The sequence below is a fragment of the Nannobrachium achirus genome, assembly GCF_963921795.1.
Source record: "Nannobrachium achirus genome assembly, chromosome: 1".
Taxonomy (NCBI): domain Eukaryota; kingdom Metazoa; phylum Chordata; class Actinopteri; order Myctophiformes; family Myctophidae; genus Nannobrachium; species Nannobrachium achirus.
Window position 1 is genome coordinate 58,579,607 of NC_137810.1, and position 27,562 is coordinate 58,607,168.

At 43.4% G+C, this 27,562-nt stretch overlaps 1 protein-coding gene across 3 annotated transcripts in view; it reads left to right on the forward strand.

Annotated features, from left to right (window-relative positions):
• The first annotated feature begins 1,643 nt into the window (after window positions 1-1,643).
• The window catches only part of rxrgb (retinoid X receptor, gamma b), a 96,994-nt gene continuing 71,075 nt past the window's right edge, over window positions 1,644-27,562 (forward strand). Inside the window, exon 1 of one of the 3 annotated variants that reach the window (XM_080734057.1) lies at window positions 1,644-1,791. In XM_080734057.1, the coding sequence (XP_080590183.1) occupies window positions 1,761-1,791 (31 nt within the window). In that variant the 5' untranslated portion in view covers window positions 1,644-1,760. Of the gene's footprint in view, window positions 1,792-19,159; window positions 19,458-27,562 lie in introns of those variants that run through there. The other 2 variants (XM_080734055.1, XM_080734056.1) reach the window with 2 other exon arrangements.

Here is a 27,562-nt window from a genome sequence, read left to right on the forward strand (position 1 = left end):
TAGGCCTAGGGGGCCTACATCAAACGTCAAGATGATTCCAATTACTGTTTCAATGGAGAGGAAAAAAAAGAAGAAAAAAAAGATTTAAATAATTCTAACACAAGGCTATCCTCTCTGTGATTCAACAAATGCTGCCTTGTTATCTATACAATTACAATGCTGTATCTCTCAGTGTTCTTGTCTGTTTTTCAAATTATGAGATAAAGTGGTTCCTGTGTAAATAAGCCGAAAAGCTCACCATATCTCCTTTGCTGACCTTGTACCAGTGATTTGTGTTGTCATGAAACTATAGCCTACTTTTTCCTATATGCATGCAAACATCTAATACATTCTTCAATCAATCAAAACAGACTACTACTTAACTAACTTTCCACATGGACAGACTAGACAGAAAGAAAAACAATTATTGGCAAATTATACAACACACTAGTCGGAGCAGCCCGTCCAGAAATCACCATAAAAACCCGTTGTTCTTCTGGTCAAAGTAACATTTCTCCCCAGAAGATTGCAACACTGTATCGCCGCGAGGGAGAAGTTTCGTCATGATCGTGTTGGAGCTTGATATGGACAACAGTTGTCCCCCCCTCACTGGGCCCCTGTGTGCACAGACCTGGAGAGTCCAGATCCCAGGGCCCGGAGGGACGGGTCGCGGTCGGGCGTTTAGTGATTGGCCAGTTCCGTTGCCAGGGGAACCATTGCCACAGATTATTTTTTCGTAGCTAAACTAATAACTGATTTCAATACTGGGGCGCCTGCAGGCTGCTATATGAAGGCTGAGCCTGGCCTGCGATGCCTCAGAAAGGTTATTCAGGAGTCAACCCGCACAAAAAAATGATCTACAAGCTCATGCTGTGTCTCATAATAAAATATAAGACATAGCCTAGGCCTATAGGCTACTTTAATACTATGAGTATTTAAGCATAATAATACAATGAATCTTAGTTTACACAAACAGTGTTTCGTTAACGATAGTTATTGTTGCCTGTTGGTGGCTGTCATGCCGGTCTGGTTTATCTAAACAAACAGGCATTTTATTGTAATTACACTGTAATTAGGCTACTGCCCACATAATAGCACTAAAGCACACCTAATTTGTGTTATCACTACAAAATATTTGATGTGTTGATATATTATCCATCCGTGTGTTAGCCCGTGGTCTATCTATGATTATTTACTTTTTCACCCTTTTTTTGACAAAATATCACAGTAGCCATAGTAGGTCTACATACAGAGAGAACAGAACAAAAAGCTGTCACAAAGGAAAACAAAGAAAAATACAATTTAAAAAAATGAATAAGAGATTATAAATTTAGGCAATAGGCTATATTCATCACAGATTCTTCTGGTTTTCATAGCTTCAGTGTAAAGGTAGGCTATCTCTCTAAATATGACAGTAGGGCTTTAAAAACAACAATATTTGGACGTTGGTTGGCATATTATTTATTAGGCACAATGCATATGAAATTTAGCAAGAATTAAGAGAAGGTTGATCTATGATTATTTACGCCGTGTCATTTTAGGTGTCAATCATATCAGACAGACTAGCGGTTGCCTGGGACAACCCCAAGCAGCCAATCGCAGCAGCGGCCGTACCTTGGGGCCATGGGATGGGCAGATCGCAGCCAGCCTTCAGAGTGGAGAGTTGGTTGAGTCGGGGCTTTGGGAGTGGAATTCGCTGGGATGCTGCTGCTGTGACGGAGAGGAGCGGCACTAAAACTGTCGGGAAAAAAAAAAAACGAAGCAACTAAACTGACACAGGCATGGACAGCAATGATCCCTATTTACACCTCAGTAAGTAAACCCTCCGGGGGCTGCCTGATTTCAACAGCATTGTCGACTACAATAGTTGTTTCGTGTGAGTGTGTGTGTGATTTGGGTTATATATGATTTGTTATAAGAGCGTGCATTCTGTTCCAAATCCATGGCGTCTTTTAGCCTACCCGAAGTGTGTGAAAGCGTTCCGCCGGACTTATAAAAATCGCCCGATTTTGCTGCAGTGGTTGTTGTTGTTGCTTGTGTTTTTTTATTCTCGGTTACAAAAGGAACACACATGGCTTTGCAGTTGTGTCTTGTTCACACACACTAGTCTGAGAGAGCGCAGAGCTGCGGCCAATGCAAAAGTCAGGTGATAGCGGCTGTGCGTCGGGGCAGAGGGTCAGAGGTTGGCACTTTAATTGCGCTTATGTAATTTATGGCGCTCGTCGCGCGTCCTCTCGCTAAACTGTTTGAGACAGAAACACAATTTATTGGTCTGGAATGGAATGGTCACTTTGACCGAGAAGGGTATCTCTATATAGGCCTGTGCTGTGATCCTCCACGGCCCAAAGACTGGCGATTCCTTTTTTGTTTGTTTTTTTGTACCTTTTTTAAACAAAGTTCTCGTGTGGAGAGAAAGAGATTACAGACACAGCAGCATGTACGGCAGCGGTTCTCAAAGTGGGGTCCGGGGACCCCCAGGGGCCCTTCATGAGGGAGTTCCAGGGGTAGTTTAGGGGCCAAATGGATCCTTATTTATGTAACTCAGAGAGTGTATACATGGACCAAATGGACCATAACCGGTCCATTTGGTTCCATTTGTACACTCTCTCTCACATTAACATTGATAGTAGCCTAAATTGGGGTCCCAGAGATAGAAATACCATTAAATGGGGGGGTCGGTAGCCTAATGCATGTCAAACTGGGGGTCCTTGCAATTTAAATGGTTGAGAATCACTGCTAGAGCCGTAGAACTCTTCTCTAAATGGGGGGTCGGTGGCATATCTTTTCAAACGGGGGTCCGCGGTCTAATTCGTGTCAATTGGGGGTCCTTGACATGGAAAAGTTAGAGAACCACCACAGCATGTAGGACAAGCGTTCCAGGCGCGCCCCATGTTGGGCTGTCCTAACCTGGTGGTGCATGCATGGCTTTGAACGTTTTGCTGTGCGCTTTGCTCTCTCACTCAGGGCAATAAAAGCTCACATCTGTGACTCTGCACTTGAACCAGATTAGATTCGGTAATAGAGTAAGATTTATGTTTTTGTTTTCCCCCCATAGATCTTTCTAGATCTTTAAATACATGATGGAACACATAATAGCCTATATATGATATGGGCTATAGGCCTATGTGAAATACCTTGACTATGCAGTGTACTGTACAGTATATAGGCCTACATGTATGGTATATGGCCTAGTATTGTGAATAGACTTGCTTTGCCGGTTTTTGCAAACCCTTCAATCTGCTATTCTGTGTGCCGGGAAGTTGGAGCCCTAGGCTCTTTGAGCTCCAGCGAGTCACACACTACATGCATCATTTATCATGTGATGTTTTCTTCTCTCCTTGAATGATACATTCATTGCCAAACCACTGCACCACGAATATAGCATGAGATTATAAACCCCTGCTGTTCTCCCTCTGTGTGTGTGTGTGTGTGTGTGTGTGTGTGTGTGTGTGTGTGTGTGTGCGTGTGCGTGTGCGTGTGTGTGCGTGCGTGTGTGTGTTGAATTCAGAAAGACAAGCAATCTGTAAAAAAAAAAAAGTACTATAAAAGTACAAACTAGATTAAAGGCGTAAGATATATATATATATTTTTTTTTTTTTTGTTAAAAAGTTGAAGCTTTATAGAGGGGTTTGTTCAGTAACGGGGGATCTCCACGCCTTTCCAGCTCTTTACTACACAGAAAACGCAGTTTCATGTGGGTTGCCAATTTCAGCCAATCAGGAATGAGTACCCATTTTTTATCAATTTAAATTTTAGTGTCAGTCAATTTTGTCTGTTCACTTCTTTACGTCATCCCTTCCAATTGCACTTGTTTATCGTCGTTGTCGGGTGGAAAGCTTGTATCTCCAAGTTTCAAATTTGTACGTTCTTTCGCAAAGTAAAGCCCTGCTTCATCATACAAGGCCGTCGCGCAAAAGGAGTGAAAACAGCCGATCTACAAGCACACAACGCCTCGCGGTGCGAGGCGTTGTGTGCTTGTAGATCGGCTGTTTTCACTAGTTTAAATCGTTTTTAAAATGATAAATGCAAAAGGAACGGTTTTGGACATACAAGGTTTTCACCCGACAACGCCGTTATGCTGTATCCTGCATGAGTTATCTCTCTCCTCATTGGATCAAATTGGTATCCCGACCTGGAAATGCATTTTCTGCTTACTAAAGAGCCGGAGAGACATGCAGGGAGACCCCCTGTTACTGAACAAACACGCTATAGCAATGGCTGTTATCAGAATATAGAGATACTGAGCGCTCATTTTGACGACAACAACAAAAATCACTTACTGCATGCCCTTTAAAGAAATCGTCGAAGACAGAGTTGTGCCAAATGTCATGTTGTTATCACAGAAATGTCTGCGCCGATTTGAGGGTTTTTTGAAATGTGTTTCCATAATGATGAGCGTGTGGGTCTCCAAGGGGAATGGGAGAGACATCTGGATAGGAGAGCATAGAGAGTGTGAGCACATGGGTTTGCATAAGAAGCCCCCTGGGCTACAGATTTCTCCTCTCTGCCTCTGCGTCCGTCCATGACAAAACATGCACCACCATTAGGCCTCATTTAACCTAAACCAAATTTCAAGGTCTTCCCTTAAGTCTTGACAGTTTGGTTCCATTTGTATAATGTCAGAGTTACAGACTTGTATGGGTCAATTTAGATCCACTTTGGGTGCTTTTCGACCGGCAAAGAACCGGTTCGGGTTATTTCTCCCGTATGAGATGAACCAGAGGTGAGCTTTTCCACCGAGAACCGAGTTGGTTCCGAACCGTAAAAGTTGGTCCGTAACGGGAACCACAAAATCCTTGGTTCCTCTGGTTCAATCTGGTTCAATCTGGTGGAAACACAAGCCGGTTTGCAAGAACAAACCAAGGTTCCAAGAAAGTTGAACGGCACTGGTTCGATACGTTGTGAGCTTGTAGATCTGCTTGTTTTCACAGAATGTTCCTCACAGAATATGACTGCTGGGGTTCGAATGGTTCAAGTTAAGCGGTTGTGTCACAAGAATGAACGCAAGACCGCAGATATATTATGAAGCTTGTTGTGGTAAAACTACCGCACTTATTAAAAGCATATGACTTTTAAAAGATGACTCCAAACAGAGACTTATTAACGTACTATTAAAGTCTTGGACTACATTTAAGCCTACAGTCGTGATTTATTAAGAGCTCAGCATCAAGAAGCCGTGTACTGCAGTGGTCCTCACACTTTTTCATACCATTTTGGCGGCCAGGGATTCCCCCGGACCCCTCTTTGTACTGCACTTAAGCAATATTACACGAGAGGGTGTGCATTATCGCGGTTATTTGGCCCGACAGCCTTGCTGCAGGAACGAGCCGAAGGCGAGTTCCGTAGGCAGGGCTGAAATAACCACGATAAGGCAGACCCTCGAGTGTAATATTGCGATTATACAACCGTTGCCCTTAAAAAACTTCATTTCATTGTAATTAAGATATTCGATAGGAGTTTGTAATTTTTTAATGCCTCATTTAGCGACTATGTCCCCGAACTTCACATGAAAACCGCTAGCCTAGCCGCCTAGCATAGTGTGGGGAGAGAGGCGCGCTTGCTCTCTTTCGTGACAAACGCAGCTGATTTCTTTATTTGATGAGAGACGGTGCAGTAGTGCTCGTTATATGCACGGTTGGAGAGCCTGTTTTCCATTGAGAGCCCGACTACCTGTTGTATAACAAGGCATACTGAACATGTCATCTCAGGACGCCCGGGTAGCGCAGGGTCACATAGACGCCGAATGCTTCTTCGTGCCACCGGGTGCTAAACCCGACTATGTGGACTGGTTCAACTGGTTGTCCCAGCCAATGGCCGAGCTACTGTATGATAATGTATATTTCGACGTTGGTGCCGCTGGGTGCTTCAGCAAGTAGGGCTGTCACGATTATGACATTTTACATGACGATAAACTTTCTCTCAAATAATTGTGATTAACGATTTAATTGTGTTTTTGTCGTTGATAATTACATTTCTGTTTGGCTTTTAGGTTTTGGAGTTACACATGGTAGATATGACACATAAGCTAAATATTCAAAGAAATTACTTGACATATTTGACAACTTTATACTTAAAAAAGAACATTGATAGTGGAAATAGCCGATCTACAAGCTCACACTGCGCCGCATCGCGACGCGTTGTGACCTTGTAGATCTGCTATTTCCACTATTTTTGACATGGAAACGATTATGACGATTATGAAAAATAATCACGATTATGTCAAATAATCACGATTAGACGATTATGTAATCATTGTGACAGCCCTATCAGCGAGTCAGAGTATGCGCAGGGATAAAGTACCTGCCCAGCACGGTGGAGAGACTGGGGTTCAGTTTGTCCACTGGTGCTGCTGGGTTCGCCAGTGGTAATCACAGCAGTAGGATGTTCTCCACTAGCAAGTCCTACTATACAGGTTAGTTGGCAACCTTTCGTTTGCCAACGGGTCTGAGCTGCGTGTATCTATTCTGCATCTAAAGCAAGACCCAAATTCAGAGTGAACATTTTTATCTAAAATCTTTGCTTCTGGGGGTCCCTGGAACGAAGAGATTTTGAGATGGTGGTCCGCGGCCAAATACATGTCATTTTGGGGGTTTACTTGCATTGCCGTAGCATTATTCGTAATGGGTGGGAAAGAGCGTGACCTTTCGTTTGCCAACGGGTCTGAGCTGCGTGTATCTATTCTGCATCTAGCTTAAGGCAAGAACCACATTCTGAGTGATTGATTGAAAATTGTATTAGACAAAAATGGAGAACAGTACAAGTATAGTCAATACAATAGAAATGTAGTACAGTACAAGTACAGTTAAACACCCTGCCTAAAAGGAACATCCCAAATATGTCCTTTTACGGTCTTTTTTACATTACATTTTTAACTAAAATCTTTGCTTCTAGGGGTCCCTGGAACAAAATATTTTGAGATGGGGGTCCGTGGCCAAATACATGTCATTTTGGGGTTCCTTGACATGACAAAGTTATATATAGGCAGATTCTACAAATGTCTTCTAAACCCTAACAGTTTTCTGAAAATAATGATGTTGCTACATCAGTGGTTCTCAAACTTCTGTCATGTCAAGGACCGCCAAAATGATAGGTATTTGGCCGCGGACCCCCATCTCAAAACCTCTTGTTCCAGGGACCCCCAGAAGCAAATATTTGAGTTGAGCCCTAAGCTAGATGCAGAATATCTATTTTGCATCTATATAGCTTATAAGGTAGGAGTGGGCGATATGGTGATAATTATCGCTGAGACGATACAATGTCTCCACTAGGGTGACCATATTCTGAAAATCCAAAAAGAGGACACACACACGCACGCACGCACGCGCGCACGCACGCACGCACACACACACACACACACACACACACACACACACACACATATATATATCTTTTTTTCTTTTCTTTTTTCCCCCAAATAATTTATAGTACTAGTTTACAGCTCAATTATGTTATTAGTTATGTATTCATTTTTGAGGGGGTTCCAATTGGACCCTTTACAAATCTATAGGCTAGAGAATGAGATCCACTGATAAAGTATGCCTTTTGACTCCTGTATGAACGTTCAGCTTTGTAACGAGAGGTAACCCAAACCGCCGTTCTGCTTTACAAGGTTGTACAAAAGATTCTGTCAATTTAGTTTGCGGAAGAGCTCTCACCTCGCACAGACTGTCTTGTAGACTACTTTGCAGTGTTGATATGGGCTTGAAGCAGAATAATTTTTATTTGTAAATGCCTAAATAGACACAGAAGAGTACCAGCTTTGCTGGCAGAACGCTCTGCTTCTCATTGTTGGTCACTGGCACTTTGTGTGCATTTCATCAGTGAAACAGCATTAATTGCGTTAGCAGAGCGATGCTGCCGAGTGCCGACTGCCGAGCTCGCGCTGCTCTGCCTCTGGTCTGAAAGCGAGACAGGCTGAGGGAGGGGCGTGTATCAAAACAGCGGCGCAGTTCGGCCAGTGGGGAACGAGAGGGGCGTCTCCACTGGCCGAACTGCGCCGCTGTTTTGATACACGCGAGGGAGGGATCGCAGCGCAGGCAGAGAGTAGTATGAATAATACACGTTCCGGGGTTAGGGGTGGAAACTCGCCTCTCACAGTGTGTTTCCAAACGAACCATTGAACGTGCATTGTAAATGCTCGTGCTTTAACTGTGATATGCGCGAAACCCCGGACATTTGAAGGAATTTATAAAACCCCCCCGGACAGGCCGGACAGCCCCCTAAAAGAGGACATGTCCGGGCAAAAGAGGACGTATGGTCACCCTAGTCTCCACGATATGCCTTTTCAGAGGTATCGTATATATCGTGATACAATTGAGGGAGCCTTGTAAAAAATCCTGTTTAATCGTTAATAGAGATTCCTTGCAGAATTCAATTTAAACCTGCATTTTGGTCTAAATTAGTAGTTCTCAAACTTTTTTTCAAAAATGTCAAGGTCTCCACTTAACTCTGACAGTATACAAATGAAACCAAATTTGTATACTGTCAGAGTTACATACTTGTAAAGTTCAATTTAGACCTCCCAAAAGGAACCCAGAGAGTCTAGCTTTTGTCAAGTAACCATAAAAACCAACGTGAAAAAGAATTGTGATAAAATCGTGTATCGTGATACAGCTTGGGAATATATTGTGATATTGTATTTTTCCATATCGCCCACCCCTATTATAAGGCCTCAGAGCAGTTGGGAAACCCGCACACGCGGTTAGTTGTGGCGAGTGTTCAGCAGGTATCAGAAGTGAGTGAGAGAGAGGGATGGCGTGTTCCTTCCTTGGTGTGCCCTCTCTGTGAAGCTCCCTCACTGTCAGGTTGGAAGGAAGCGTCTGGTGACTCCATGTGCATCGGAGGAGACATGTGGTCGTCTACACCCTCCCTTGAACAAACAGTAGGGGTTGGCAGTGACAGGGACTATACACATGGGGGGGGGGGGATTGGCATAATAATGACTAAATTGGGGAGAAAATGAAAAAGATTTAACCCATTTAGGCCTAGAATTATTGAATGCTTTAGCTATAGAAAAATAGCAAATATACAAGCTCACAGCGCGGCACCGAGTGCCGCGCTGCAAGCTTGTAGATCTGCTATTTTTGAAAAAGTCGTGAAATTGTGTGCAAATCTTTGAATATATGTATTTTTAAAGTGAACGTTTGTAACTAACATTTTGCTTCTGGGTGGTCCCTGGAACTAGATATTTTGAGATGGGGGTCCGTGGCCAAATAAATATCAGTTTGGGGGTCCTTCACATGAAAAGGTTTGAGAACCACTGACATAGTAGTCTCTCGAGAAGTGAAAAGGACCTTTTCTTTGACGATGGCTAGCCAGATTGCTGACATAGAAACAATTCAAAAGACACTTATAGAATCGGGTCAAAATTCTAATTTTCACGATTTTTCAAAAATAGCAGATCTACAAGCTTGCAGCGCGGCACTCGGTGCCGCGCTGTGAGCTTGTATATCTGCTATTTTTCAATAGTTAAATCATAAAATAATGATACACAATAATGTGTACCCGTTCTAAATGGGTTTAAAGCAACAACAAAAAAAGTCTTGATCAAAAAAGAAAACAAAATGCAATCTCAGCTGTGTAGACACACATTTGCCTTTTGCTTCGACAAGAATGATTGTTGCAATCATATGAGGACGCTAACGCTCAGAATGTGTGCGGCGTCATGTGGTGCAGCGAGCCTGCAGCCAAGGCAGAGCAGTGTGAAGTCAGCAGCAGCATCCGGACGGACGGACGGACGGACGGACGGACGGACGGACGCCTGCTATCACGTGTGGATCATTTGGACAGTCCACTCTCACAGATTCACTCTTTCCATTAGTCATTCACATTCTCCCAATGTTGTATGATTCTGCATGTTTTAATGCAGGCATATTCCGGGCTTTTAGCAGAATCAGCATTTTTCCATCATCATTTATTTCTGTTGCGTTTTTTTTTTATCAGTGGTGAACACCCACTTTGCTGCTCTTTGGAGAGGAGAGGGAAGTCACTTAGCTCGCAGATCGGCAACGTACTTCCTATTAAGAAAAGTACAATGGTGTGTGAATGGAGAAAAAGAAAAGAAGAGACCGGGGACAGGGGGGTAGAGAAAGGTCAGCGTGGTAGCACTCACTGGTCTTCAGTTCAGATCAGGTCCTCCAGTGCCTTGGTCTGAGGCTGTGCCTCAAAAAGGCAATGTTAATGTCAGCCCATGTTTCTGTTCTCCACCATGACAATGGGCTGCATTCTACAACTTTTATGTAACACGAATTATAATACCTTTACCAATTGCAGTCTACAGTTTGCGTTCCCTTGCACATTCGCCGAATTAGTTTCTTGTTTGGAATTTTCATTTATTTATGTATTTATTATAAGTGTTAATATATATTATATTATTTGTATTTATTTTAAGAAATATTCATATTTTTCTTCTTCAGTTTTGCATAATTTAAAACAGATTCTTGCGTTTTTTCTCCATTCTACATGAAATCCGGTGCATGTGCAAATAAGTACAAGCTAACAGTTAAAGGTTAAGGGTGGAGAATGTAGTCCATTTATACCATGGAGAACAGTCTTTCCTCACTTGAAAAACATGTGTTCGCCTCATTATTCCTGTTATATTACACAATATATTACACTAGAGTACACAGCACAGCACAGACGAGTGAGAAATTCTCTGTTTGCTGTCAACACCGTCTTTGACAGGGCGTTAGGAGGCACAAGCATAACGCACTGGACCAAAGCTACGCTCTGGTCTCATCACTTACCGCAGGCAGGGTTCAGACAGCGCAGAGCCTCTTCTGCTTTGTGTTTGAGGAACTGTGCCATTTGCCGATGAAGACGCTCTATTTTTTGCTGAAACGTTTATATTCCATGTGCTGAATAATACAAAAAAAAAGTGTATTTGTATTATTGAGGCTATATGAGCATATACAGCAATTTTAGTTTTTTAGTTCTGTTTCCCATAGTCAGCACTTAAACAATCCGGGAAGAGGCAGACGTTTGCGTCTTTGAGTAACTGTGTCCCAATTGCGTGCGTGTATGTTCACAGTCGCGCGCACACACACACACACACACACACACACACACACACACACACACACACACACACACACACACACACACACACACACACACACACACACACACACACACACACGCACACACACACAGGGACACACCCTCCCACAGTCACAGCCAAACTCTAGTTGCTAATATGGTCTTCCTATGTATTACATAGACTGGCGGAAAATAAAATGTGACCACAAGATCATGTGACTGTGTGGAATGCGGAGGGGGGACCATTTGGCTATGCATACTATGAAACCCAGCCAGTATTAAGCCTGCTCTCCTCCGAACTGGATCTCCCTCCTCTCTCTATATAGAGAACATTCCCCACCCACCCTTGTGAAGTTAAGCAAACCATACAGGTAGAGAGGTGGGGCACTCAACCAGTATTTACCTAAGGATCCTATATAATAGTTTGAGCGTTGCCTTTGCATTGGCATGTAGATTTAGCACACAATGATGCACACACAATAGGTTTATTATTAGGCAACGTCTGAGGGAGTGTGTGTACTGTGTGTATCTGTTTATGTGTTTGGTGGATATACTTTAAAGTGTGTGGATAAGGTTTTGGAGCATGTCTGTGTTTTTGTATGTATACTTATGTGGGCATGTTTGTGTGTAACGTGGCATGCATTCTATACAGAAATAGGGGAAAGAGTGGGCGTAGGAAGAAGGCCATTCCGCAGGCTAATTGTCAGTAATTAGTCATTAGCGAATAAGGTCAAAGTTTGATTAAATCCCTGCTTTAATCAAGCAGAGAACCTTGCGAGGCCCGGCCGTATATAGCTGCGTTTGTGCTTGAGACGCACATAGCCCTCGCCTTGCTTATCAAGCAATAACGACATGCTACACATGAGTGCATCACTCAAGTATGATTTTCCATTTACTTGCTGCCCGTTCTACTGAAATTACACACGGACACATGAAATCCTAGTCTTTCCTCCGTAATAAGTCAGCAATGACGCGTCTCCACAGAAAGAACACCATGACCCGGACGGTTTTCTTTTCTCTCGACAAAACTACGGGCCAATGTTTGGTAATTGTTCTTTTTTTGCAATAATATTCCAGTGAGGACAGTTTTAGTGTTGCAACTTGTACCAGGACAAAAAGTACAGTGAGAGCAGAGATATATGAGGAACTAAACTCACCCCCAGCTACCAGTGCTACGAAATATCACCAGGGAAAGACAATATTCTTTAGCCGTAAAACGTTCTTGCCATTTCCATGCACTTAACTTTAGACAGGTTTAGTTGGCGGTTACGCAAATGTGTGTCACTTAACGATTTGAACCACTTTAACCATTATTTTATGCTTTATCTATTGAAAAATAACAGATATACAAGCTCACAGCGCGGCACCGAGTGCCGCGCTGCGAGCTTGTAGATCTGCTATTTTTTTTTTATCGTGATATTTTGTGCAATCCTTTGAATATATTGACCCAATTCTATAAATGTCTTCTAAATCCTTCTTCTAAATCAGTGGTTCTCAAACTTTTTAATGTCAAGGACCCCCAAAATTACATGTATTTGGCCACGGACCCCCATCTCAAAATATGTTCTTCTAGGGACCCCCAGAACAGAAGCAGAGATTTGAGTTACACAAGTTTGCTTTGAAAAATATATATTCAAAGATTTGCAAACATTTTCCTGATTTTTCAAAAATAGCAGATCTACAAGCTGGCAGCGTGACACTCGGCCTAAATGGGTTAATACACTACATCAGGGGTCTTCAACGTTTTCAGGCCAAGGACCCCTTAGTTGAGAGAGAGATGAAGCAGGGACCCCCACAACCTGTTCATAGATTCCATATAGTTTCACTGTTTGACAGCACAATCATCAGTTTATTTTGGATTCATGTAAATTTGTGTTTTCAGATATTTAACCACTTGAACCGTCAATACTTAATAAACTTGACCTTTCACTCTGTACTTAGTCTGCTCTTTTTCCCCTCTAGACCAAAGCTCTTTTCCAAAAATAGCAGATCTACAAGCTCACAACGTCTCGCAGCGCGAGGCATTGTGAGCTTGTAGATCTGCTATTTTTGGCTAAAGTTCTCAAGATATGGACGCTAGGGTTCAAGTGGTTAATATAAAAAAGGAGAAAAAAAAGTTTCTATCACACAAAGATTTGGAGGACCCCCTGTAGTAACTCTGGGGGGTCCCGGACCCCCTGTTGAAGACCCCTGCAGTACATGCATTGCAATTTAAAGAGATAACACCCCCCTCCCCCAGAGTGTGAACTGATGTCATTAAAAAATAACTGGCTGGTTAGTATAACCAGCCAACTCATTAATAGTGATTAATAGATATGCAAGTGATGAAAGAAGATATGTGGCTAATCAGAGGAGCATGCTTGACGATCCCAAGTATAGCGTACATACAGTATAGCATTCTGGTTTCAGGGCTACAGTATCTAACATACTCTGTGCCCCACAGGAGCAAGAAATGCTATCAACAGGAATCGGACAAGTTCACTGGGTCTCATTAAATCTCCTATCCATCGACAAGAACATGTTGTAAGCCTCGCCTGGCTATTTTGAGAGCTGAGTGCCATAATCAGTGCACTAGTCCTGTAACACTGACAAACAAGTGCGCATAGCCACTCACGGATAAATGCAAGTTAAACGCAACCTAGCCTCGCGGAAAACAAGAAAAGAGAAGGGGGGGGGGGGGGGGTAAAAAAACAACATGTTTTCTTCTGCTATTTTCTTTCGTTTCTGTTATTTTCATGCTTTCTCCTCTCACTTAATGTTCTAGTCCTTGAAAACCTCTCAACAGACACAAGATGTCACATGTTTCAGTCTTCCTTCCCGTCAATGTCATTGGCAACACTGCCAAAAATCACATTCATTGTCCAGTACATAACCGGCTAGCAAAACAACCAGCAGATAGAGGGGGGAGGGGGGGGGGGGCAAAACAATTAGAGGAACAATATTTACTGGGTCATGTTTGTGCTGATTTATCGTTGCGTTACATTCTGGCCCTTCTTAAAAAAACAAAACATCTTTGCAGCTTTTAAACAAACTGCAATCCGAAACATATCGTCGTTGTCGGGTGGAAACCTTGTATGTCCAAAACCATTCGTTTTGTATTTATCATCTATAAAATGATCTAAACTAGTGAAAACAGCAGATCTACAAGCACACAACGCGATGCGAGGCGTTGTGTGCTTGTAGATCGGCTGTTTTCACTAGTTTTGTGCGACAGTCTTGTATGATGAAGCAGGGCTTTGCTTTACCAAAAGACGTACACATTTGAAACTTGGAGATACAAGGTTTCTACCCGACAGTGATGATATTTTAATGTTATCACTAGTCTGTATGGTAGAGTATGTTATTGCAACATAATGCAACATCTCTCCCGGGCCAAATGAAAACTGCCCCTTCGTCGTCGACGAGTCCGGGGGGACCGGGTTCGTTCGTATCCTGGGTAAAGAGTTAGGTATTGTGTCACTTAATATAACACCGTTACAACTCCGTCCCTAACCAAGTAGTACCTGTTGATATAAGGATTACAAACTGTGGACTGGATCATTGCAGACATGAACCTTTAGAGATAAGACACTGCACATATGGTTTTACTCATATCCCTGTGCTGCTACATTATGTAAGCTCTATCTACTCGTGCATGCATGTGCCTCATTTACTAGCTATAAAGTCCAATTATGGGTACCAGGGTTAATTTGGTGGGTTTTACGTGGGCCATGATACAGTTTTATATAAGAAGGTCTTTATTATTTTAGTTGCTCTCCAAGGGATTTGTTGGGCCTGAATGATTGACGAATTCCTCTTAAACGTAATTCCATTGCGTCGTTTTGTGAAAAAGACACTATTTCATCATCATTTACACTTCATACTATGAAGTATAAATTAGACCAGGGGTCTTCAACAGGGGGTCTGGGACTCCTACGGGGTCCTCAGAGTTACTACTATATCCATATCCATATATCCATATTCCGTGAACTTTAGCCAAAAATAGCAGATCTACATGCTCACAACACCTCGCGCTGCGAGGCGTTGTGAGCTTGTAGATCGGCTATTTTCGGCAAAGAGGCTTACAGAGTGAAATGTCAAGTTAAGTATTGACAGTTCATGGTGTTAAATATCTGAAAGCACAAGTTGACATGAATCCAAAACACACAATGAAACTACAGTATTTGGAATCTATGAACAGGTTGTGGGGGTCCCTGCTTCAGCTCTCTCTCAACTAAGGGGTCCTTGGCCTGAAAACGTTGAAGACCCCTGGCGTAAGGGTTTCGTTTTGTGAAAGATACACTATTTTTGGTCACTTATACCTGATTCTATGAAGTATAAATTAGACTTTATCCTTCCCAGTCTTTCTGCTCCGCTTGTGTTGCGCGGCCTCCCGCGGGCTCTTGCCAGGTGGCTGTCAGTTGGAGAGGTCTGGTTTCAGATGGCTATCCCTCAAGCTCCACAAGTGCTGTATAGACATATGATACAGTCCCTTGCAGGTGCACCGCACAAGAAACCCTGTCTGGTCATTTACTGTATGTAAAGTAGCATACTACTCGACTCGCCCACAAGTGAAAGCGCACCTAGTTTTAGAGCAGTGTTTTACATATTACACTAAAACTGAACAGAGTTAACTAAATAGCTATTTTGATCATGAGTATACAGGGGCGTCACACCAAATTCTGGGCCCTGGGTACAAGATTCACTGCCCCATGAATTTTAACTATTGAAAAATAGCAGATTTACAAAATCACCGCTGCGAGCTTGTAGATCTGCTATTTTTGAAAAATTGTGAAAAATGTGTGCAAGAAAGCTATGTTTCCATGTCAGTGGTGCTCAAACCTTTTCATGTCAAGGACCCCCAAAATGACATCCCCATCTCAAAATATTTAGTTCCAGGGACCCCCCAGAAGCAAAATTTGAGTTACAAATGTTCACTTAAAAAATACATATATTCAAAGATTTGCACACATTTTCACGACTTTTCAAAAATAGCAGATCTACAAGCTCACAGCGCGGCACTCGGTGCCGCGCTGTGAGCTTGTATATCTGCTATTTTTCAATAGCTAAAGTTACTAGGGCCCTAGTAACTCAGTCCCACTTTCATCCCCCTTGTGACGCCCCTGTGAGTATACCGTAAGTATCAGTGAGTGGACTGCTTTTCCTTTCACTTTTGTAAGCAAGCCAGGGCGGGCATGGCTAGAGATGTCGTCTGGGAAAAAGAAGGCCCCCAGGTTAGATTTCTAAGGTGTCTATGAGCTAAATGCTTAACCCCTAACTACCTCCCATCCTCTCTATGGGCCCGATTCATCAAGCATTTTACGGCCAAATTACACCCGTATTTTGATCTTACCGGCATTTTTAGGACAATTCCCAAGTTAGGGTCAGATTTAGGGCATTCACGAATAGTGATTTTTAGTATTCTAATTATTCGACCTCAAAGTATTCGAATAGTCGAATATTCGACAGGACTGACCAAACTGTCAATTATTAAGTAAGCAAGAGGCGAACAATGTGAAAATAGCCGATCTACATGCTCTGCTATTTTCACAATATTTACAATTCCAAGTGCATGTCAGGGTGGGGGTCCCCAGTTCAAATATGTTTATTTTGGGGGTCACGGCCTAAAAAGTTTTGACAACTCATTCTAGCCAAGCTTTATAAACTATATATTTTTTAAAGAGAAAACAATAAAAATAAATTAAAAAAAAAGCGAATATTCGACTTTGGTGAACAACGTCGAATAGTGACTTTGATATTCGAATATTCCAATATTCGAATAGTTGGTGAATGCCCTAGTCAGATTCAGCAATGTTTTTTTTTGTCTGGGATTTTGAAGGTAAGACATATAAGGCAGATTTAGTCATTATTATTTACACTATATCTACGACCAGATTGATGAATCGGGCCCAATGTGACCACCTGAGCAGGGATCAGCTGGATGAAGCTGAAATTGAATTTCCCCTGTGGGATTAATAAGGTCTAAATTATGATTATTATTATTAAGTGGTAAACACAGATACCCTGATTTATGCTCTCATAGCCGAGGGGGGAAGAAAATCTACTTTACCAGTGTTGTGTAACTAGATCTTACTTTTCTTTGGATGTTCTTTGCCTCTTTAATGAAGTGCTTTTCAAACCTTTTGTGGCCCAAGGCACACCTGCTGTATCCATATCCGCTCAACAACATCGCCTCTATAACGCGACACGTGTCATCGCTTTCATCACCCTGTAAATGTTTATTTTTATTTGCCAATGCCAAACATTATTGTGTTTATATAAGTATATCCTTGACATTCCCCTCGTAAACACGTAGCGTGTGTTTTCTTTTCTTATGTGACGTCTAATAAATCAAATCAAATCAAAATGATAAATATATATATATTGTTGTTGTCGGGTGGAAAAATTGTATGTCCAAAACCGTTTGTTTTGTATTGATCATTTTAAAAATGATTTATTAGTGAAAATAGCAGATCTACAAGCACACAACGCCTCGCACCGCGAGGCGTTGTGTGCTTGTAGATCTGCTATTTTCACTAGTAGTTTTGTGCGACAGTTTTGTATGATGAAACAGGGCCTTTACTTTACGAAAAAACGTACACATTTGAAACCTGGAGATACGAGGTTTTTGCCCGACAGTGACAATATTTCGAGGCTATTCGAAAATAATTTGTATCATTACATGCTATAATAACGTGCGGTCGTCAAGAAAACCCCAAGTCACTCATGTGTGCCTTAAGCACACCGTTAGTATCATGTCAGACCTTGACTGATAACGTAAAACTATTAATAAAGGTCAGCTTAGTATAAATGTACCCCAGGGTTCGTTGTTGTTGTGCTTTATTTAGTTTGCCTGATGGTTTGTCATGTATTGTTCCACGCATTGCCTTTAGAGTGTATTTTTGGACTCTTTGGCTCTGGATTTTACTTTGCCTACAGTACGTGTTTGCTTAACCAATCGCAGGGCATTGAAATGGACAGTTCCTTACTTCCTGGAATGCTAGGCTTTTTAAACACACACACACACACGCACGCACGCGCGTGCACGCGCACACACACACACACACACACACACACACACACACACAGAAAACACACAAATGCATAAACACACTGACAATGTGTTGGACTGTTTTAGCTTTAAGGCACCAAGTGACATGATGCATATGTAGGCAATGTTCAGCATGTCGGTTAAGCACTAATAAGCATGCAGGCCCATGAATTACTTGCTTTCATATCAGGGAATTTTAGATAGGTAGAATAGAGAGGAAATAATCATTTTTTGCCTCTGGCTAATCCATGCCTCTCCTTTTTATCTTGTAACAAAAATACCCCCTGTTCTACTTAAACAGCCTCTATGAGACAGACATTGTTGTTGCCCCAATACTGATATGAATATCTACCCAGAGACAACTGCCATAGTGCATCAATACAAAAGAATAATGGTCCTTCTCGCATGCACAGTTTTTGCAAACAAGGCTTCCATACAAAAGGTCTAGCCTATCACATAGTCCAGTGGTTCTCAAAGTGGATTTCAGGGACTATCTGTGTTCCTTTATGAGGGGTCTAAATTGACCCTTACAAGTCCGTAAGGTACAAATGGAACCAAATGAACCCTAACGGGTTCATTTGGTTCCATTTGTACACTGCCAGAGTTAAGGGGGAGACCTTGAAATGTGAAAGTTTTGAGAAACAATGACACAGTCCACAGTAAAATCCCTGGCTCTCCCAGACCCCTTTGCTTTCGTGTCGTCTTCCTCTTCTCATGCTCCGCAGCCGTGAACCCTTTTAAAGAGAGTAACTGGACACTACTGATCTTACCGTATTCTTAAGTGTCATCCCAGACCCACCCACCCACCCACCAACCCACCCTGTCTCCCCTCCATACTGCCACCCACCCATCCCCCGCATGACAAACACCCGGGGTCTGCCACCGCAACAGGTGTCTCTGCGCAGATAGTTTTACCACCGACACCCGGCGTGAAAGAAAGAGAGGGGGGGTGGTGGACAGACAGACAGACAGGGAGAGGAGGAGGTGCTGATCTGTGCGGCTGCCGGCCGGCCGGGCAGCAAGTGGTTCCTGTGGGATTGATTGCCGGAGGAGGATAATCTGGGTAATCCCATAAACGACGCAGGCGGCGTGGGCGTGGTGTTCTAGCTCTAGCTCTGTCCATGTTCTGTCCCTCCCCGCGTGTCAGTCTGGTATCGCTGGGCTTACGGGGTGGATGTTTCCACAGGTCTCTCTCCGCATGGAGCACAGTTTCACTTTGTTGTCACCGGGCCAAGGCAAGGCTCCCGTCTCCCAGTTGTTGTGAGTTAGTTGGCACTTGGCAGCCTCCCCGGCCGGGTCCGGTCCCCCACACCACCACCACCTGCACCCAGAGGCATGTGGCAGCATGCCACGGCTTCGCCAGCGTCTGACGGAGGAAGCCCCGAGAGGGAGTCGGGTTATTATGGCCACTGTGAGTACTAGTCGTCAGGGTTTTGTCCTCCTGTGTTGTCCTTCCGTTTTCCTCTCCGTGCGTCTGTTTGTGTCTGCAGCTCCCCAGAGAACTGACACAAATCAGGGGATTGGATACGGTCTGAAAAGGCAGCTGAAGTGATTGCACTGTATTGGAGGATGTTGACTGTTCTGTTCCTCCGTTGCAAACCGCTGCTGTGATTTTGTGGTTCGGAGAAAAAGCCAGTGTTTGCTGGTATGCCAGGAAAGGTACAAATGCATCTCTTTAAAGCCTCCGAAGCCACGTAAAAAACCTCTCTCAAGTGGTTATTTTTACATCTGTCCTTACAGGAGGGGGGGAAATCCCTAAGGGCCATGGAGAGTTTTTTTCTCTTATAACTCTACTGGTGTATCTCTTTGATATATTTTATTCAAGAATGTAAATAGGCACCAAGGCACTTAGCAAACCCCTTAAGCTCTGAAATACTGTAGCTATACCCTGAAAATCCTAAGCAGTTGGTTCAAAATGCAGAAAGTAGTTCATGAGCTGCAATACATTGCTTACTTGCTGCAGTCGCTTAGTCTTCTACTGCAGTGGTTCTCAACCTTTTCAGGCTGCGACCTCCAAAATAATCATACCCTGACGAGCACTAAGAGTTGAGGCATTACATTTTTTGTAACAAGTATCTATTGCGAGGCGTTGTGAGCATGTAGATCTGCTATTTTCACAATCTCTGCCTCTAATATTTGACAATTTGGCCAATGTTTAATTTATCATTTTAGAAGTATTAAAAAGTCCTTAAATTGTCACTTTAGACATGTGTTGACAGTCTAGACACCCTCTAGTCTATGCACTTATGTTGGTTTGTGTACTGTACTGTTTGAGTGAGAAAACAATTACATTACGTAATCATTAAGTTAATCATATGGGGACCCCCCCCAAAATAATTTGGGGACCCCCCTGGGGGGGGGGTCCCGACCCACAGGTTGAGAACCACTGTTCTACTGCAGGCTTTGCTACCGGCTTGCTTCTCTGTCAAAACGTGCGGTCGGTTGAGTCGCTGGCGCGGCGGCCCACAAGGGGTCAGGTGGTCAGTAGGGCTGTCACGATATGACATTTTACATGACGATTAATTGTCACTCAAATAATTGCGATTAGCGATTTAATTGTGTATTTGTCGTTGACAGTAACATTTCTGTTTGGCTTTTATAACTTAAATATACAAAGAAATGACTGACATATTTGACAATTTGATACTTAAAAAAGAACATTGATAGTGGAAATAGCCGATCTTCAAGCTCACAACGCGCCGCGATGCGACGCGTTGTGAGCTTGTAGATCGGCTATTTCCACTACCTTTTGAAAGTGTTTGTAACCATATTAACATTCTCCAACATGGAAACGATTATGATGATTATGCAAAAATAATTGCGATTACCTCAAATAATTGCGATTAGACGATTATGTAACAATTGTGACAGCCCTAATTGCTACACGCTGCAGTCACTTCTTCTACTGTAGGCTTTGCTACCGGCTTGGCTTCTCTGTCAAAACATGCGGTGGGTTGAGTGAGTCACTGGCGCGACGGCCCACAAGGGGTCAGGTGGTCAGTAAAGGTGAGGCCGTTCATCAGGAGAGCTTTCCACTTCTCATCTCCTCTCCTCTCCTCCTCCGTATCTCCTGATCTGTCTCTCAACACCTCTCCTTTCCTATTATCCTCTGCTCCCCCCCTCTTCTCTCCTCTGACTCTGTTTGTGTCTGCCGTCTGTCACTCCGCAGCACTCCCATCAAACCCCTCTGACTCCATTTGAGTTGTTTTTCCTTCCTGTTTTTGAAGAGGTGTAGGAGGAGGAGGTGTTGGTGTGCACACACTTTGCCGGGAATGCAAATCTGTGTTGCTTTTAGATTTGAACCACTTTAACCGTTATTTGCATGCTTTTAACTATTAAAAAACAGCAGCTATACGAGCTCACAGTGCGGTTGCGAGCTTGTAGATCTGCTATTTCTGAAAAAAATCGTGATTTATTTTTATTTTTGTGCAAGTCTTTGAATATTTTTCACGCGATTCTCTAAAATGTCTTCTGAATCCTTCTTCTAAATCAGTGGTTCTCAAACTTTTTCATGTCAAGGACCCCCAAAATTACATGTATTTGGCCACGGAACGACCCATCTCAAAATATGTTGTCCCAGGGACCACCCAGAAGGCAAATATTTGAGTTACAAATGTTCGCTTTTAAAAAGATATATTCAAAATCACGTTTTTTCAAAAATGGCAGATCTACAAGCTCTTGTATATCTGCTATTTTTCAATAGTTAAAGCATTACATAATTCTAGGCCTAAATGGGTTAACACGCAAACTTGCCTATAGCCTCGCTGAGCGTGTGCATATGTTGTGCGCGCGTGTCTGTGTTAGTGAGCGCATACCGTGCGCGCATGCGCGCGCAATTGTGTATCTGCGTAAGGGAATAGAATTATTTTCTCTACCGTCCTTGAGCAAAGTAAGTGACACATCCCGTGTTCAAAGCAAGAGATAATTGCTCACTGCTGAAAATCAGTAAAAGGGAAAAAAACAACGCTTCGTTCCGGAGACCTGGTTTGAACTGACTGCGGAGGACGGGAGATGATGATGATGACATCAGAAAAATCTCCCAGGAAACGGCTAAATCTAGCCCTCCTCGCGTACCACGACTGCCTTTAGGCTAATCCATGTGAGCCGTGTGAGATGATCAGCATGTTCTGTACCTTTTCTGTTCGTCCAGGGATATCTGGAGTTGAATAATATCTGTCTGGATTCTGCAGCAGTGCAATGTGGGCCATGCCTACTAGGATGTGGTCAAAGACTCGGGTCAGGTCAGGCTACTAGTCAAAGTCTCAACGGATTAGTGTGTTCCCCATGTGTTGTGTGTGTGTGTGTGTGTGTGTGTGTGTGTGTGTGTGTGTGTGTGTGTGTGTGTGTGTGTGTGTGTGTGTGTGTGTGTGTGTGTGTGTGTGTGTGTGTGTGTGTGTGTGTGTGTGTGTGTGTGTGTGTGTGTGTGTCTGTTTGCCAACAGGTCTGAGGCCTTAAACCCATTTAGGCCTAGAATTATTGAATGCTTTAACCAGTGAAAAATAGCAGATATACAAGCTCACAGCGCGGCAGTCAAGCTTGTAGATCTGCTATTTTCGAAAAAGTCGTGAAAATGTGTGCAAATCTTTGAATATATGTATTTTCAAAGCGAATGTTTGTAACTCACATTTTACTTCTGGGGGGGTCCCTGGAACTAAATACTTTGAGATGGGGGTCCGTGTGGCCAAATACATATAATTGTGGGGGTCCTTCACATGAAAAGGTTTGAGAACCACTGACATAGCAGTCTCTCAAGAACAGACTAACTGAGCTCCAGTTAAGCGAAAAGGACCTTTTCTTTGACGATGGCTGGCCAGATTGCTGACATAGAAACATAGGGTTTTTCATAGGATGTGGTCAAAGACTCGGGTTCAGGTCAGGCTACTAGTCAAAGTCTCTGGCTTACCCAACGGATTAGTGTGTGTGTGTCTGTTTGCCAACTGGTCTGAGGCCTTAAAGGAGTAGTTCACCCCCAAATGATTTTTTTTTTCTATTGATGGAGACTCGAGTTCAATAATATCTTTTTGTGTTTGTCGCATCCCTAAGGCAATAATTAGAATACAATAAAACGTACCGCCATTGATTCCGGATGGGGACCCCCAAATGCATTTGAGTGAGTCCCCATTCGGAATCAATCGATTGAAGACTTTTATTAGAAGTTTGCATAGAAAAAAAGTACAGTTTCATGACGTTACAGTTCACTGGTACAAGGTCAACTAAAAGGAGATCCTAGGAAAGCACTTGGCTTAATTTACACAGGAAACCATCGAGGGGGAAAATGTACTATAGTAACATTTTTGTCTTAAGGAATGCGACAGTGTGTGTGTATGTGCGCACCAAAATGTACATGGCCATTGGATTGATGGGGGGGGGGGCAGCATCCTGGGCAGTAACGGAGGAGCAGGAATGCATCGTCACCTCCCCCCCCCCCCACCCCCTTGCATCCCCCCACCCCCTTGCATCCCCCTTACCCAGAATGGCGACAGACAACTTCTAGGAACTTTAGAGAGAGAGAGAGAGAGAGAGAGAGAGAGAGAGAAAGAGAGAGAGAGGGTTTAGCAGATCACGGGGTTTGAGCCTTGATTGTTTTAGAAATCCCCCCCCCCCCCCACAGACACACACACACACACTGTTTGTTTGTGTTTCCAGAACGGCTTGGTCAGTCCAGTCAGTCCAGTCTATCTGTGTGTGAGTGGAATCGCTTGGTCGGGTCCAGGGGGTGGAAACAGTACTCACCTTCTTTACTAGAGTAAAAGTATCAATTACTGCAATGTAGAAATACTCTGTTACGAGTAAAAGTCCTGAATTCAAAATGTGCTTGAGTAAAAGTGTGAAAGTGTTGGCATCAAAATGTGCTTAAAACATCAAAGGTAAAAGTATAAAATGTTTGAAAATAGCAGATCTACACGCTCACAATCACGACTTGTTTTGAGCTTGTAGATCGGCGACTTTCAAATAGCTTAACATAGGGCTTGAGTGGTAAATGTATGTTTTGTAATATTATAAATTATAAACTGCAAACAAAGTAACTACTAACTACATTTTTCAAATGCATGTAGTGGAGTAAAGGTGCAATACTTGGATCCGAGATGTAGTGGAGTAGAAGTAAAAGTATTGGAAATTGGAAATACTCAAGTAAAGTAAGTAAAGTACCTCAAAATTGTACTTAAAGGGGAAGACCACCCATTTTCAATATTGAACTATGTCATTAATATACCTTAGAGGAAAAAAAAAAGTTCCCCCTCTTCTGTGTTGCCTAGAACTGGAGGATTGATTTTGGGGTTTGTATTGCAAATTACAACTTTATGACATCACACATTGTACTTTACAATACAAACCCCGAAATCAATCCTCCAGTTCTAGGCAACACAGAAGAGGGGGAACTTTTTTTCTATTTCCACACAACTCCTCTAAGGTATATTAATGACATAGTTCAATATTGAAAATGGGTGGTCTTCCCCTTTAAGTACAGTACTTATTACTTAAGTAAACGTACTTAGTTACTTTCCACCACTGGTGATTGTAATCACTCGGTCGGCGGGTCGCTTGTCCAGATCTCTGCTTGCTGTTGATGTTTGAGCTTAAAACAGCTATCTGTCTCCCTCTGCTCTGAGAAAAAAAGAAAAACACGAGAGAGAAAAAACAACAAATCCATTATCTCCTGTCTGTCGCCCTCCTCCGCCTGCTCATCTATCATCTAGCTCTTTACAATGAGAGAAATGTGCTGCTGGCGCGCGCTGCCGTGCGCGCCGCGCTGGTCGTGAGGAAATGACAATTCTGCCCTACATTATGGGAATATGTCATCACGACTTCCTCTCTTCGCGTTCTAGGAAACCACCGCTTGCGAAACAGACTTATAGATAGGCTAAGAGACATTGAGAAAGCCAGAGAGACGGAAGGACGGACGGACGGACGGACGGACGGACGGACGGACGGACGGACTGAGAAGCAGAGCAAGAGGGTAGAGAGAGATAAAGGTCAGAGACAGGGACGTGCAGAGAATGTTATTAGAGAGGCAGGGGCTGACATTTCTAAAAGGGCCTCTTGGTGAAAATATCGAAAAATATTTTCGGTGCTTGATACCACACTGAACCAAACTAGTCAAGAACATAATCAAGTCAGTACTGGAGATGTGGTGTACGGTATGGATTTCCACATAATAGAGAGCGCAGTGAGGGAGAGTTTGGCAATTCTCTTGAATGCCGCCTTCAGGTATGGCATGGAAAGAGGGGCATTTGCATTTCTTTCACCGTAGTAAAAGCTGCATTCATGGTCTGGAAGAGGGCACTTTTTTTTTACAGACAGATAAAAAGGCAGGGGCTCAAGCCCCCTTTGATGTCTACGTGTGCACATGCCTGGTCAGAGAGAAAAGGGAGAACAAGGGGCAAGAGAGAGAGAGAGAGAGAGAGAAGAGAGAGAGAGAGAGAGGTTGTAAAACGCTGAACTTCTCTTCAGGGTAAGTCTGTGGGTTTATTGCAGGGCACAGAGTGTAGGGTCAGTGAGGTTCACTTGCTTTGAACCTTGGTGGGAAGTTTGTATGCGACGGTCACGGCCGGGAGAAACACCTTCCCTTTTTACTGCCATTTGTTTGTGCACAAGGGGAAGGACAGCGCACAAATGCTCCGTCTATGGCATGCGGCAATCTGTTTCCACTGATTAGTCTTAACTAGCATGGCGGGGGTGGGGGGGGGGGGGGACGATTCTATCCGTATTCGTTCCGCTCTTTCTCTCTGGGAAGACAAAATAGGAACAGCATCTCTTGAAAGTGTCCCTGAATGGTTTGTTGTGGATGTGTGTGTGCATGTGACAGTGCCGGGGAAAACATCCCTGCTTTTGTATGTATTTTTTTCCTCTGTAATATCCTTGTTTGCAGGGATGGGACGATAGGAAAACTTCATATGACGATTATTGTGTCAAAAGCAATCGCGGTTTACAATAGTATCGCGGTAATCAAAATCCATTATCCTGGGGTGGAGCATTTGCCCCAAAAAATAGCAGATCTACAAGCTCACAACGCGTCGCAATGTTGTGAGCTTGTAGATCGGCTATTTTTTGGGCAAAGACATTTGATAGAGAGTGAAAAAAAGTATGTTATTATTATAAGTACCTTTTACCAATTACAGAGGGTTTAAGTGGTACCGGATATGCAGCTCGACAAGATAAAAGGTGAATTGATCCCAGTGGATGATGGAGGACGATATCCCGATAAATTAAATCTCCTCGATACGATTGTCGTGAATGTTTTTTGAATCGCGATAAACGATAACATCGCTTATCGTCCCACATCCCTACTTGTTTGTTTTTTAGTTTTTTCTTTTCATCTCCTCAATCATCATGGCCGAGATATACAGTGTACACGGGACAGAGGAGAGGACACAAGGGGCTTTTCTCAATTTATGATCTAATGTCCTCAGCCAACACACAGGAGATTAGGAGTGTGTGATCATGTGAGCTTTGCAGAGGGAAGCCCCCCCCCCCCCCCCCCCCCTCTCATCGTCACTCAAACCCTCTGTCCTCCCAGGGGTGTCGCACCACCAAATCCTGGGCCCTGCATGGGTACAAGGATTCAATGCGGGCGCCCCCCCCCCCCCCCCCCCCCCCCCCCCCCCCCCCCCCGCCCGCACAATTATTTTGTGCTTTTTTAACTGTTGAAAAATAGCAGATATACAAGCTCACAGCGAGCTTGCAGATCTGCTCTTTTTGAAAAATAGTGAAAATTTGTGTTGAGTCTTTGAAATATTTCAAATCCTTCTAAGGTTTTTTTTGGGGAAAAAAAATATGTTTTTATGTCAGTGGTGCTCAAACCTGTTCATGTGAAGGACCCCCGAAATGATATGTGTTTGGCCCACGGACCCGCAAAAAACACACATTATCAAAGATTTGCACACATTTTCACGACTTTTCTGCTATGAAAAAAATAGCAGATCTACAAGCTTGTATATCTGCTATTTTTCCAATAGCTAAAGTATAAAATAATTAAAGCCCCCCTCCACCTTGGGCCCTGGTAACTCAGTCCCACTCCCCCCCCCTCTTGTGACGCCCCTGTGTCCTTCCTCTGCCCCCCCCCCCCACACACACACACACACAACCACCCACCACACACACACACACACACACACACACACACACACACACACACACACACACACACACACACACACACACACACACACACACACACACACAACCACCCACCCACACACACACACACACACACACACACACACACACACACACACACACACACTCCCCGGCCTCCCACCTTCTTGACAGCTGGCCTGCTGAGTTGCACATACTTACCCTGTGATAAGAGGATTTACTGACACAATTGATCAGACATCAACCTCATTTAAGCAACGAAACGAGTGGTTTCGCGAGGGTAGCTAGCGAGTTTGTGGTGCGCGTGGAGATAATTTATGTATATTTTTTTCCTCCTTCTTCTTCCTCCTCTTCTTTTCCCTTTCCCCCGTGCTTTTGAATGCGGGGTTGGCAAAGAGCGCGTCGTCTCGCAACGCATTC